The 14,057-nt window shown below is 44.5% G+C and overlaps 1 protein-coding gene across 1 annotated transcript in view; it reads left to right on the top strand.

The window, feature by feature from the left end:
- stab1 (stabilin 1) overlaps nucleotides 1-14,057 on the top strand; it is a 258,505-nt gene that overhangs the window by 131,160 nt on the left and 113,288 nt on the right. The window contains exons 30-31 of the mRNA XM_048547400.2: nucleotides 1,081-1,192; nucleotides 5,170-5,247. Coding sequence (XP_048403357.1) covers nucleotides 1,081-1,192; nucleotides 5,170-5,247 — 190 coding nt within the window. The remainder of the gene's footprint in view (nucleotides 1-1,080; nucleotides 1,193-5,169; nucleotides 5,248-14,057) is intronic.

Raw genomic sequence — 14,057 nt, 5'->3', positions numbered from 1 at the left:
AGCTGATAACTGGCGTCTGTGATTCTGGGTATTGAAGGTGGAGGTTGAGATGGATCGTTCACCCAGTACTTCTGGCTGAAAATGGATGCAAATACTTCAGTCCTCACTTGTGCCCTATGTGCTGGGCTTCCCCATTCAGAGTGGTGATTCTTGTGGCCCTTCCCCCCGATCTCCTTTCAGTTGTCTAATTATCCAGCTAGTGTTAGTGTACAGATGAGTTTTGTCAGTGAGTACTGTCATTGTTATTTTGGATATTCCTTAGTTGACAGCGAAGGGTGCTGCCTGCATGATGGTCAGTTGTGTTTTTCTCTGGACTGGCTGATCTCGGTGAGCCGAGTGAGCTGACCTTTCTATTGCCAGTAGATCTTGCATTTCCTTGTCTTTTTCATCAAACTAACCCCTATGCTCCTTGGTGCTGATTTTGCTGATCTCATTGGATGTATCTAGTACTGTAGCTTTTTGTTCTTTAGGTTCTGTAATTTGAATTTTTAAAAGCCTATTGTATTTAATATGCACGGTAACGCTTGCCTTGGAGGGAATATGAACTTGCGTTCTCTGGCAATATAACAAATACAGTTAATGTTATAAAACAAACTGTGGTGTGAATTAGTAGCAATTATTCACAGTGGCAAAATCAGCACATCAGCATCATTCACAGTCCTGTTTACATTTATAATTAAGACACAGATGGTTTAATTGTGTCCATTCTCATTTCTGTTTTAATGAACAGAATGAAAAAATACCACAGAAAACAAGGAGAAAAAGATCTGTTTTAAATTAAAATCTGGGAGAACTGCTGGAAATTGGAAACAAAAACAGAAATTGCCAGAAAAGCTCTGTCGATCTGGCAGTATCTGTGGAGAGAAATTAGAGTTAATCTTTTGGGTCCAGTAACCCTTCCTCAGAACTCAGAGTTCTGTTATATTAGTTTTCCTTTGTAAAGAAACGATTATAGTGCTAATTATTACCAAGTTTGTTACTGATCCTTTGAGATTTCTGAAGCTGTGATTTCCATCAGTTGAAACAAAGCAAACAGGCAAATTTACAACTGATATAATTCCAGCACTTCGTATTTTGTAGGTCACATTTTATTATGGGTGGGCTTGCTGTTGATGATTTAAAGGAATATGAAGGACAGAACTTACCAACAATGAACATATTAACCAGGTTATTAATCAAGAATGAAAATGGGGTAAGTAAATTATCTTTATTTTTCATGTTCAATATATGGGTTAGTTGAAAATTTCTTCCTTGATAAACTATAATATATCTTCCAGTCCCCTGCCAATACCCCCGACACTCCCAGACATGCCTTCCTCATTTTTAAGCATAGAACAATTTTCAGAAAGATTTTTTTTTAAATAACAGGATTACTCTATCAACGAGGAGTAAATTTGAAACATGTGATTTACATGGACTAAAACTTGGTTTAACATTTTAAGGAGAGTAGAGTGCTGTTCTGTGGTTGAACATACAGCAAAGTTTAGTTTCACCTTCCTCACTACATACATTCAGCCCAGCCTAACTTTGTTGCCAAGAAACTGTGTTTATCAGGAATGTTTCCCACACTACTTCCTAATGTTAATGTGGGTCAACATCCATCTCATACTATGTTTCCTCCTAACAAGCTTACATGGATTCCTGAAGATAAAATTGCAGTTAGAAAGAGTTTATTTGGTGCATTGCAGCATACACCAAAAGTTAAACAATTCCATATATTCTTGTTTTGATATATTTTAGAGGATAAAGAAAAGGAGTTGTCATTTACTGAGGAGACTGATTAATTTGGATTGTGTGAATGTGTAATTGGATCAAATACAGCTCACTTAATGAGAACATTCCAGTAGTAAACATTGCTATGCCAATGCGGCAGTAAAATGTCTTTAGATCATTGTCTTGTATTTGCTCATCAACAATTTGCATCACTGGTGATATCTGAGGTATTGAATATGTTTGAATACAAATTGTCTGAAAAGAAAGCAAACTCACAGTTAGCAAGATTCCATCCTATGAAAGTGGCTAATAGTTTAACTGCCCAGATAATTGCTATTTCACTCATGTAAAAGTCTAGTCAATGAGCTCTTTGAGAGTTTTTTTTATCTTGTGCCAAAAGTCCTCATAAGTCATTCTGTCGCTGTGCTACGCAGTTGGAGGTCTTTCTTCACATTGAAAAAACAACCATAGCTCACCACCACTATTTGTTAACAGTTCGTTGGACTACAGTGGTGTAAATTAATTCCTTCTTTTGTTGTTCACAAAACAAACTGTCTGAAAATTCCTGGTGCTCCAAACATTAAACAAGGAGATATATTTGACTATAAGTTGTGGGATATTTGAATGGAGTCGGGGGGGTGGGGGTGGGCAATGTAAGCCACTAGAACCTGCAATGGGGGCTTCATCTATTCCCAAACAGTAATGTATAGAGATGTGACATGGATGCCTTGGGTCTTTCCGTGACTGATTGATATAGATAACCTTAAAGCCCTTAAAAAAAACTTTGGTCTGGGGGAATCTAGAGGATTTTCATAGGAAATACAGCTTCACAAAGTGGACAAGCAGACCATACCAACCCTCACCTCCCTCTTGTGTCCACCAGATTGCCTCCTCCTCAGCTCAAGAACTTTGAGCATTTTGCTGCAGGCCAGATTAGAATAAAAACAAATTCAGACCCATTTTCAGGCTTCCCAGCTGGACTCCCATTTAGTTTCTACTTCGGTTGCAATGAGAAATTAGAGGCTGTTGTTTCAAATTGTGATCTTGATGTAAGTGCCAGGGATTACCCACTGGAAGGACAGCCTTAATTTTGCTAGTGTTGAGAAAGGAAGTTTAGTTTAATTAGTTAAGGTAGTTAGCTTACCATTGATCATTCAGGGTACATAACAGGAGATGAAGTGTTAGGCACATTATTGCCGAGTTAGTACCACTGCCAATTTCTGGAAGAGACCAAACAACCCCTTCTGATTGACCCCAGACATAGTATTTTCAGAGATAGCAATCCATTCCTTTAGTGCTATCCTCTTCTGCCTTGTCATAAATGAATTCACACAACACAGATCAAACGCAACTAATTCATGTTATCCTCCTCAAAGTAGAGTCATAGAGATATTCAGCATGAAAACAGATCCTTTAGTCCAACTCGTCCATGCTGACCAGATATCCTGTATGAATCTAGTCCCATTTGCCAGGATTTGGCTCAAAACACTCTAAGCCTTCCTATTCATACACCCATCCAGATGACTTTTAAATGGTGTAGTTGTACCAGCCTCCACCAATTCCTTTGGCAGCTCGTTCCATACACACACCACCCTCTGTGTGAACAAGTTGCCCCTTAGATCCCTTTTATATTTTTTCCCCTCTCACCTTAAACCTATGCCCTCTAGTTTTGGACTGCCCTGCCCCAGGGAACAAACTTTGCCTATTTACCCTCATGATTTTATAAACCGCTATAAGGATGACATGATGTAAATTTGTTCACGGTCTAATAACTTGGATTTTAGAAATTGCCCCTGTGAAGAAATGTCTGTCTAAGCCACAAGTGTGCGGGCATTCTTTGCTACACCATCTAGATCAATACTTTGAAAATTATATTTTCAGATAGAATTGTTCTGCTCCTGATCTTATTCCTTTAAGATTTCATCTTTCCCAAACACAAAACTTCTTAGTAGTTCTCCATTGTAGTTCCCCTTTGAAGCTGAACAACGCTTCTGGAACCATTGATCCACCACATATCCAGTACCTGCATCTAGTTTTTTTGTTCTCTGCATTTGGCCTGTGTGTTCTGTAAATTTGAGTATTAGAAGCTTCTCACTTCAAATCATGCCAAATTTAACTGGGCTAGCCAAATGCAACTCTCTGCTCACAGCAGTTTACTCAATTTGGCCACAGGCTGGGGCAAACTAACTTGGTTATTGAAGCAACCCAATTAACTTGCAGAGACAGTAGGAACTGCCGATGCTGGAGAATCTGAGATAACAAGGTGAAGAGCTGGATGAACACAGCAGGTCCAGCAGCATTAGAGGAGCAGGAAGGCTGACATTTTGCGTCTGGACCCTTCTTCAGAAATGGGGGAGGGGAAGGGGATTCTGAAATAAATGGGGAAGTTGGATAATAGATGGATAAAGGAGCAGATAGGTGGAGAGGAGATGGATAGGTTAAGAGGCGGGGATGGAGCTAGTGATGGTGAGCGTAGGTGGGGAGTTAGGGTGGCGGCCGGTCAGTCCAGGGCAGACCGACAGGTCAAGGAGGCGGGGATGAGGCTGGCAGATAGGAAGTGAGGGTGGGGGTTGAGGTGGGAGGAGTGGATAGGTTGGAGAAAGGATGGACAGGTTAAGGAGGGGGGACGAGCTGGACTAGTTTTGGGATCCGGTTGGGTGTGGGGAGATTTTGAAGCTTGTGAAGTCCACATTGACATTGACAAACGACTGCACCTCCCAATGGTGAACCATTTCTACTGTCCTTCCCACTCCTTGGACGGCATGTCCATCCTGGGCCTCCTGCAGTGGCACAACGATGCCACCCGAAGGTTGCAGGAACAGCATCTCATATTTTGCTTGGGAACCCTGCAGCCCAATGCTATCAATGTGGACTTCACAAGGTTTCAAATCTCCCTGTCTCCCATACCTGTCCATCCTTTCTCCCACCTATTCACTCCTCGCACCTCAACCCCCACCCTCACCTCCTACCTACCAGCCTCGGACCTGCCTCCTTGACCTGTCCATCTTCCCTGGACTGACTGACCGACCCCCACTGTAACTCCCCACCTACACTCACCTTTACTGGCTCCATCCCTGCCTCCTTGACCTGTCCATCTCCTCTCCACCTATCTACTCCTTTATCTATCTTCTATCCACCTCTCTCCCTCTCTATTTATTTCAGAATCCCCTCCCCTTCCCCCATTTCTGAAGAAGGGGCCAGACCCGAAACATGAGCCTTCCTGGTCCTCTGATGCTGCTTAGCCTGCTGTGTTCATCCAGCTCTACACCTTGTTATCCCAATTAACTTGCACTCTTTTTTAATATAAATATCAAACAAAAATTATTCTTCAATATAAATTATTTCATGATTTCAATTTTATTACACAATGGAGTAGAATTATGTAAAGTTCTGATCAGATTTGCCATATTTGACTTGTAAAAATAACTGAAGTTAATGTTAACTTGTATTTTTAAGAACCTGACGATTGGTGGGGCAAGAATTGTCATTCGCAATATCCCTGCAGTAAATGGATACATTCATATCATTGATAAGGTACATTTGTTGTCTTTTCATGTAGAGATTTTAGTAATTTGCATGATTTAAAACATAATCTGTGTGGTGATCTCATCAAGAGAAAACCAACTCTGTCTTAAGTCAGAGATAATGGGAACTGCAGATGCTGGAGAATTCCAAGATAATAAAATGTGAGGCTGGATGAACACAGCAGGCCAAGCAGCATCTCAGGAGCACAAAAGCTGATGTTTCGGGCCTAGACCCTTCATCAGAGAGGGGGATGGGGAGAGGGAACTGGAATAAATAGGGAGAGAGGGGGAGGCGGACCGAAGATGGAGAGTAAAGAAGATAGGTGGAGAGAGTATAGGTGGGGAGGTAGGGAGGGGATAGGTCAGTCCAGGGAAGACGGACAGGTCAAGGAGGTGGGATGAGGTTAGTAGGTAGCTGGGGGTGCGGCTTGGGGTGGGAGGAAGGGATGGGTGAGAGGAAGAACCGGTTAGGGAGGCAGAGACAGGTTGAACTGGTTTTGGGATGCAGTGGGTGGGGGGGAAGAGCTGGGCTGGTTGTGTGGTGCAGTGGGGGGAGGGGACGAACTAGGCTGGTTTAGGGATGCAGTAGGGGAAGGGGAGATTTTGAAACTGGTGACGTCCACATTGATACCATATGGCTGCAGGGTTCCCAGGCGGAATATGAGTTGCTGTTCCTGCAACCTTCGGGTGGCATCATTGTGGCAGTGCAGGAGGCCCATGATGGACATGTCATCTAGAGAATGGGAGGGGGAGTGGAAATGGTTTGCGACTGGGAGGTGCAGTTGTTTGTTGCGAACTGAGCGGAGGTGTTCTGCAAAGCGGTCCCCAAGCCTCCGCTTGGTTTCCCCAATGTAGAGGAAGCCGCACCGGGTACAGTGGATGCAGTATACCACATTGGCAGATGTGCAGGTGAACCTCTGCTGAATGTGGAATGTCATCTTGGGGCCTGGGATAGGGGTGAGGGAGGAGGTGTGGGGACAAGTGTAGCATTTCCTGCGGTTGCAGGGGAAGGTGCCGGGTGTGGTGGGGTTGGAGGGCAGTGTGGAGCGAACAAGGGAGTCACGGAGAGAGTGGTCTCTCCGGAAAGCAGACAGGGGAGGGGATGGAAAAATGTCTTGGGTGGTGGGGTCGGATTGTAAATGGCGGAAGTGTCGGAGGATGATCCCAGATGTCCAAGTTCTTTAAGGACCGCAACTTTCCCCCCACAGTGATCGAGAACGCCCTTGACCGGGTCTCCCGTATTTCCCGCAACACATCCCTCACACCCCGCCCACGCCACAACCGCCCTAAGAGGATCCCCCTCGTTCTCACACACCACCCTACCAACCTCCGGATACAACGCATCATCCTCCGACACTTCCGCCATTTACAATCCGACCCCACCACCCAAGACATTTTTCCATCCCCTCCCCTGTCTGCCTTCCGGAGAGACCACTCTCTCCGTGACTCCCTTGTTCGCCCCACACTGCCCTCCAACCCCACCACACCCGGCACCTTCCCCTGCAACCGCAGGAAATGCTACACTTGTCCCCACACCTCCTCCCTCACCCCTATCCCAGGCCCCAAGATGACATTCCACATTCAGCAGAGGTTCACCTGCACATCTGCCAATGTGGTATACTGCATCCACTGTACCCGGTGCGGCTTCCTCTACATTGGGGAAACCAAGCGGAGGCTTGGGGACCGCTTTGCAGAACACCTCCGCTCAGTTCGCAACAAACAACTGCACCTCCCAGTCGCAAACCATTTCCACTCTCCCTCCCATTCTCTAGATGACATGTCCATCATGGGCCTCCTGCACTGCCACAATGATGCCACCCGAAGGTTGCAGGAACAGCAACTCATATTCCGCCTGGGAACCCTGCAGCCATATGGTATCAATGTGGACTTCACCAGTTTCAAAATCTCCCCTTCCCCTACTGCATCCCTAAACCAGCCTAGTTCGTCCCCTCCCCCGACTGCACCACACAACCAGCCCAGCTCTTCCCCCCCACCCACTGCATCCCAAAACCAGTCCAACCTGTCTCTGCCTCCCTAACCAGTTCTTCCTCTCACCCATCCCTTCCTCCCACCCCAAGCCGCACCCCCAGCTACCTACTAACCTCATCCCACCTCCTTGACCTGTCCGTCTTCCCTGGACTGACCTATCCCCTCCCTACCTCCCCACCTATACTCTCTCCACCTATCTTCTTTACTCTCCATCTTCGGTCCGCCTCCCCCTCTCTCCCTATTTATTCCAGTTCCCTCTCCCCATCCCCCTCTCTGATGAAGGGTCTAGGCCCGAAACGTCAGCTTTTGTGCTCCTGAGATGCTGCTGGGCCTGCTGTGTTCATCCAGCCTCACATTTTATTATCTGTCTTAAATCATCTTTCTAGACTAGTTTGGAAGTGCTTTAGCAGAAAGTTATGCAATGTTTTTCAATGAGGAAAGGTTATTTTCAGGGTTTTGTGATATTTAAAAATAAATTCTATGAACACATTTCAAACAGAGATGATTCCAGATTGGAAAGGATCTATCAAATGTTGCATTTTAATGAATGGAGATACTTAACCACCAACCCCTACCTCCAATCCCATGCTCCCATTTTCAAAACATTTCTGCAGGCAAGCATTGAATTTTGCCTTTCATACTATATTTGAACCTGTCATAAAAAATTGCATGACAAATTAAAACTAGTTTAATGGAGCTGTGTTACATAATGCTGGGCTAGTGCTTTGCCTGACTTGACACATGTTGTTCAGAAATCACCACAATCAATAAAAAAAATGCTTGCTATCTCTAGTGTACTATGTTAGCTGAACATAACTGCAGTTTTCTCTTAGTTTCATTCTGATTCATATTTCAAGTGTACTTTACGCCCCAGTTCTTCCAATTGTAAGATAAGCGTATTTGAAGACCAGATGGGATTTGCACATGGGGGCCCTACAGAATTTCCAATGTAGCAGACTCCAAAAGGGTTGCTTGAGAAACTGAAGATTCCTCAGGACAATTCCCCTATGCCTGGAACCCTCTAAATGTTTCCATTTAAATCAGAGAATCTGGATGGTTCCATCGAAATTAGGTCAATAGTCACTCAGAAAAATGATACTGTTAAATACCTGGCCTGGCTCCTGATGTCAGTTCAACTGATCGCTCCCAAATTACCCCACACACATACAATTACACTTCGCCCAGAGTTTCAACATCCACCAAACCTGATACACCCTCTCGCCCATAGGATTCAATATCTGCTCCTTTCTCCAAGACCCTTTCCTCCCTGACCTGCCATTAGATCCATTTTCTCCTCACTCCGGACTTGATACCTGCTTCCGTGCCCACAGAACCCATACACCCCTCTCCCAGTTGTGGACCCAAACCGTCCTATCCCTGGCCCCTGGAACTGGACAACTTTTTCCTGCCGTTATTTCCAATCCCACCACAGTGGGACCAAGGCAGTAATAAGCTTGGAGGCCCAGACCCAATTCTCCTGACTTGCCATAGGATCTGATTTGATCGCTTCAGGTCAGGATAACTCTCCTCTTTTGCCTCCAAGATCCAATCTCCTTGCCTGACCACCATCCCAACCCTCCCTTACCCTGCTCCAAATCCAACTACCAACACACAACACCCCTCCCTCCACCCGACTCTCTCCACCAGACTCAACTTAACAGCTCTTCACAATTGAAATTTGAAACTGCAGCCACCTCCCTCTGGTGCCCCCAGCACCTATTCTCTACAACTGGACCACCATCCCTCTTCCTGTAGAACTCTGGACTCCCACATTTTGGACACATCACCACCCCTGCACCCCTAATTACACAATAACTATAGTGTCCTTTGGTGGGGTCGCTATCTCTCAGACCACCCAATCCCCAGGTTAACCTAATCATTCCACCACTTTCTGGCACCCACCTCACCTGGAACCCAACCAACCTGGCAGCCTAACCCCTAAATACCTGGAATCCCACTTATCTTGGCACCCTAACACCATCCCCCTATCCACTTGGCACTGTACTCACCAGCACCTTAACCTCTCATTTACCTTATGTGCTTACCATTTCACAGCAGCTGCCAAAGTGGCTGGCTGATGCTGGACCTCAAGTTCAAAATTTGCAACTGGCCGTTATGAAAAAGGGGTAGCATTTTGCCTTGTCCCAACTCTTCCACATTGAGGGATCTATCAGATTAGTAGTAATTTCTGAAGGACCCCTTAAGGAAACTCTTGTCAGAAATACAGAGCTGTTTCATTCCATACTGTGAGTGACATGGCAATGTGCGCAAACTCTAGCCCTGATATATTGCCATGACAGCGGTAAAATTTGGACTGTCAGATTTCAACTTCCATTATTGAATGTTGATATCTGAAATCTTCTTTGACTGAATTAATTTTTAAAAAGGATGAAATATGGACCTGAAGAGTTTGCAGCAATCATCTGACAACAGATTGAGGCAAGTTCAGGAATAAACAATATTATTTGAATGTACTAAAATTACCGTTTTATCTAAAGTCATTAGAAACAACCAACTGATTTATTTGTTGAGAAATTTGCATCTCCTGTTTTAGTTTAATGTGTATAAGAGGCTGCACATGCAAGTGCTGTCTGCAGCCGTCCAGCTTGGGAATGTACAAATAACCCATACTTCAATAATGTCTTGTGGGACAGCAGAGCAGGATAAAGAAAAATGGATTGGTAACAGTAATTACTGGAAAACACATTCCCTGATTCCATCAAATCATTTTTAAAAAATTATTCATGGGAGGTGGGTGTCACTGGCCGGTTAGCATTTATTGTCCAGCTTTAATTGCCCTTGAGAAGGTAGTGGTGAGCTGCCTCACCCAATGTTAAAGAAAATTGGAAAAAACGTCCATTTATTGAGAAGTCAGGGTTTCTGAAACTTTTGACACTGCTGAGGATAGAAGACTTTAACAATTACAGCTTTTAAACAGTATAGTCTCTGTCATCTGAGATGCTGCCCCTTTTTAAAACTGTATACCTGTGTTTGTATGTGTGAAATGTCACAGTTTATTATTTTCATTTGAAATGTTGACAGGCATAGGGTGGATAGTCAGAGACATCTTTCCAGAGTGGAAATGACTATTGCGAGGCAGCATAATTTTAAGGTGATTGGAGGTAGGTATGGGGGAGATGTCAGAGGTGGGTTCTTCACACAGAGAGTGCTGGGAGTGTGGAATGCGCTGCTGGCGGTGGTAGTGGAGTTAGATACTTTAGCGACATTTAAGTGACTCTTGGATAGGCACATGGAGGATAGTAAAATGTAGGGTATGCAGGGTAGATTGATCCTAGTCGGAAAATAGGTTGGCACAACATCGTGGGCCGAAGGGCCTGTACTGTGCTGTATTGTTCTCTGTTCTATGTTCTGTGTTATGATCCTAGCATTTGGATAAGTCAGATTCTAGAATAAAACCTGATAAATCATAAGTGTAATTTATTTAATGAATTAACATGGTAATTAATCACTGAAGCATATCACATGAGGCTACAGATGTTCTTTAACAATAGAACCTAAGTTTATTACAACTTCTGCTGTGGTAAATGGTTCCCTGAACAGCCCTAAACTCCTGCTAGGAGAAAAACTATGACATGCTCCTGAACTCAACTCTGGTGTTTTCTGAAATGAACTGAGATCAAAGCTAATGATCGTAAATGTGTTTATCACAATATCAAAAGTAAAACATCATTTCATTCACACCACAGAGGCCAATAGCCATATTGGTTTCTGAGCAAAGTTAGATCGCGGCACTATTCTATAATGGCTTGCTGACCTATTAAAATAAATCTTCACAGCAATAAGACAAACCAATCAACATTTATTTTCAAAACACCAAATTCCATAAATGATAATATGTATAACACACCTATCACCACGTAAACAGTAGTATTCCTCTTTCTTTGACTCCAGAAAACCAGGTAATTGGCTCCTTCATTCTAGTCTAATGACTGTTCTGATGGGAGTGTGATATAGCTGCAGGCTAAAAAGAATCAAACGTCTTTCTTGTGGCCAACCAAGGAGGTTAAAAAAAGGGGAACCAATTCGCTTCTCACCTTGGATGTGGGTACAGCTGGTTGGGCCAGCATTTATTGCCCATCCCCAGTTGCCCTTAACAAGGTGGCGGTGAGCTGCCTTCTTGAACTGCTGCAGCCCATGTGCTGTAGATAGGGCATTGTGGGCCAAAGGGAGGGAATTCCAAGATCGTGACCTCGTGACAGTGAAGGAATGGTGATATATTTCCAAGTCAGGATGGTGAGTGACTTGAGTGAGAAATTGCAAATATTGCCCAAACCTTGTTGCATTTGAACATGGACTACTTCAATATCTGACCAATTGTGAATAGTGCTGAAAATCACTTAATCATCATTGAACATCCCACTTTTGGCCTTATGATGGAGGGAAGGTCATCAATGAAGCAGCTGAAGATGGTTGGGCCTGGGACACTACCCTGAGGAACACTTGCAGAGATGCCTGACCTTCAATAGCAGCAACCATCTTCCTACATGCTAGGTATGACTCTAACTAGTGGAGAGTTTGTCCCCGATACAGGCTCCTTAATGCTGGTTGAAAGTGGCCCTGATTTCAAGAGCTGTTATTCTTTCCTCATCTCTGGAATTCAGGTCTTTTGTCCGTGTTTGGACCAAAGCTGAAATGAGATCAGGAGCTGAGTAGCTGGGCATCACTGAGCAGGTTATTGCTGAGCAGGCACTGCTTGATAGTATTATTGATGACACCTTCTATCCTTTCACTGATCGAGAGTAAACTGATGGACCAGTAATTTGCGAAGTTGAATTTGTCCTACTTTGTATGTACAAGCCATACCTGGGCAAATTTCCACATTGTCAGATAGACGCCAGTGTTGTAACTACTGGAAGAACATGGCTAGGGGAGCGGCAAGTTCTGGAGCACAGGTCTTCAGTGCTGTTGTTGGAATATTGTCACAGCCCTTTCTCTTTGCAGTGTCTAGTGCCTCCAACTATTTCTTGACATCACATGGAGTGAATCGAATTGGCTGAAGACTGGTATCTATAATGCTGGGGACCACTGGAGGAGACCAAGATGGACTGTTCATTTGGAATTTCTGGTCTAAGATTCTGGCCAGTGCTTCAGCCTTATCTTTGCACTGATGTGCTGGGTCCTTCTATCAATAAGGATGGGGATATTTGTGAAACCTCTTCCTCCAGTGAGTTGTTCACTTGTCCACCACCATTCACGACTGGATGTGCAGGATTGTAGAGCTTAAGTCTGATTTGTTGGTTAAGGGATCATTTAGCTTCGTCTGTCGCTTACTGCTTAAGCTGTTTGACATGCAAGTAGTCCTGTTTGTAGCTTCACCAGGTTGACACCTCATTTTCAGTTATGCCTGGTTCTGCATATGGCATGTTCTACTGTGCTTTCCATTGAACTGGGGTTAATCCCCTGGAATGATGGTAATGGTTAAGTGGGAGATATGCTGGGCCATGTGGTTACAGATTGTGCTGGAGTACAGTTCTGCTGCTGGTGGTGGCCCACAGCAACTCATGGATTCCCAGTCTTGAGTTGCTAAATCTGTTTGAAATTTGTCCCATTTAGCATGGTGATAGTGTCACACAATGTGAAGGCAGCATCTTACTCCACAAGTACTGTGTGATGGTCACGCTTACTGGTACTGTCATGGACACATTTATCTGCAGTCGGCAGATTGGTATCGATGAGGTCAAGTATGTTTCTTCTTCTTGTTGGTTACCTTACCACCTGCCGCAGACCCAGTGTAGCAGCTACGACTTTTAGGACCTGACCAGCTTGATCTGTAGTACTGCAGATGAGTCACTCTTGGTGGTGGGCATTGAAATCCCCCACCCAGTGTACATATTGCATCCTTGCCACCCTCAGTATTGTTCAATATGGAGGAGTACTGATTCATCAGTAGAGGGAGGACAGTACGTAGTAACCAGCAGGAGGTTCCCTTGCTTGTGTTTAAGCCATGAAGCTTTTTGGGGTCCAGAGTCAATGTTGAGGATGCCCAGGGAACACCCTCCTGATTGTGTACCACTGTGCCACCGCCTTTGCTGAGTCTGTTCTGCGGTAGGACGAACGGATCCAGGGATGGTGATAGTGGTACCTAGGACATTGTCTGTAATGTACACTATGAATATGACAATAGCAGGCTGTTGCATGACTAAGCATTGAGACAGTTCTCCCAAATTTGGCACTAGCCCCCAGCCATTAGTAAGGAGGACTTTGCAGGGTCAACAGAGCTGTTTCTGCCGTTGTTTTTTCCAGTGCCTAGGTCAATGTCAGGTGATCCGTCTGGTTTCATTTCTCTGTTGAGACTTTATAGCAATTGATACAATTGAGTGGCTTGCTAGGCCATTTCAGAGGTAGTTGCTGTGGGTCACATGTAGGCCAAACCAGATAAGGATAGCAGCTGATTCCCTGAAGGACTTTAGTGAGGCACATCGGCTTTTCCCAACAATTGTTTCTTAGATTTTTAATTCCAGGTTTCTCTTGTATATTAAAATGGTGGAATTCGAATTTGACTAGCCAAGTCTAAAGGAGAGATCAGGAGAGATGACGGCAGAGGAAACAATTGCCGGAATAAAATCCAAAAGAATTGTGGATGCTGTAAATCAAGAATGATAACAGAAGTGAAATGTGAGGCTGGATGAACAAAGCAGGCCCAGCAGCATCTCAGGAGCACAAAAGCTGACGTTTCGGGCCTAGACCCTTCATCAGTGCTCTGCTGAAGGGTCTAGGCCCGAAACGTCAGCTTTTGTGCTCCTGAGATGCTGCTGGGCCTGCTGTGTTCATCCAGCCTCACATTTTATTATCTTGGAATTCTCCAGCATC

The sequence above is a fragment of the Stegostoma tigrinum genome, chromosome 11, assembly GCF_030684315.1.
Source record: "Stegostoma tigrinum isolate sSteTig4 chromosome 11, sSteTig4.hap1, whole genome shotgun sequence".
NCBI lineage: Eukaryota > Metazoa > Chordata > Chondrichthyes > Orectolobiformes > Stegostomatidae > Stegostoma > Stegostoma tigrinum.
The sequence above is the reverse complement of the archived record's forward strand: the minus strand, read 5'-3'. Positions and strand labels throughout refer to the sequence as shown.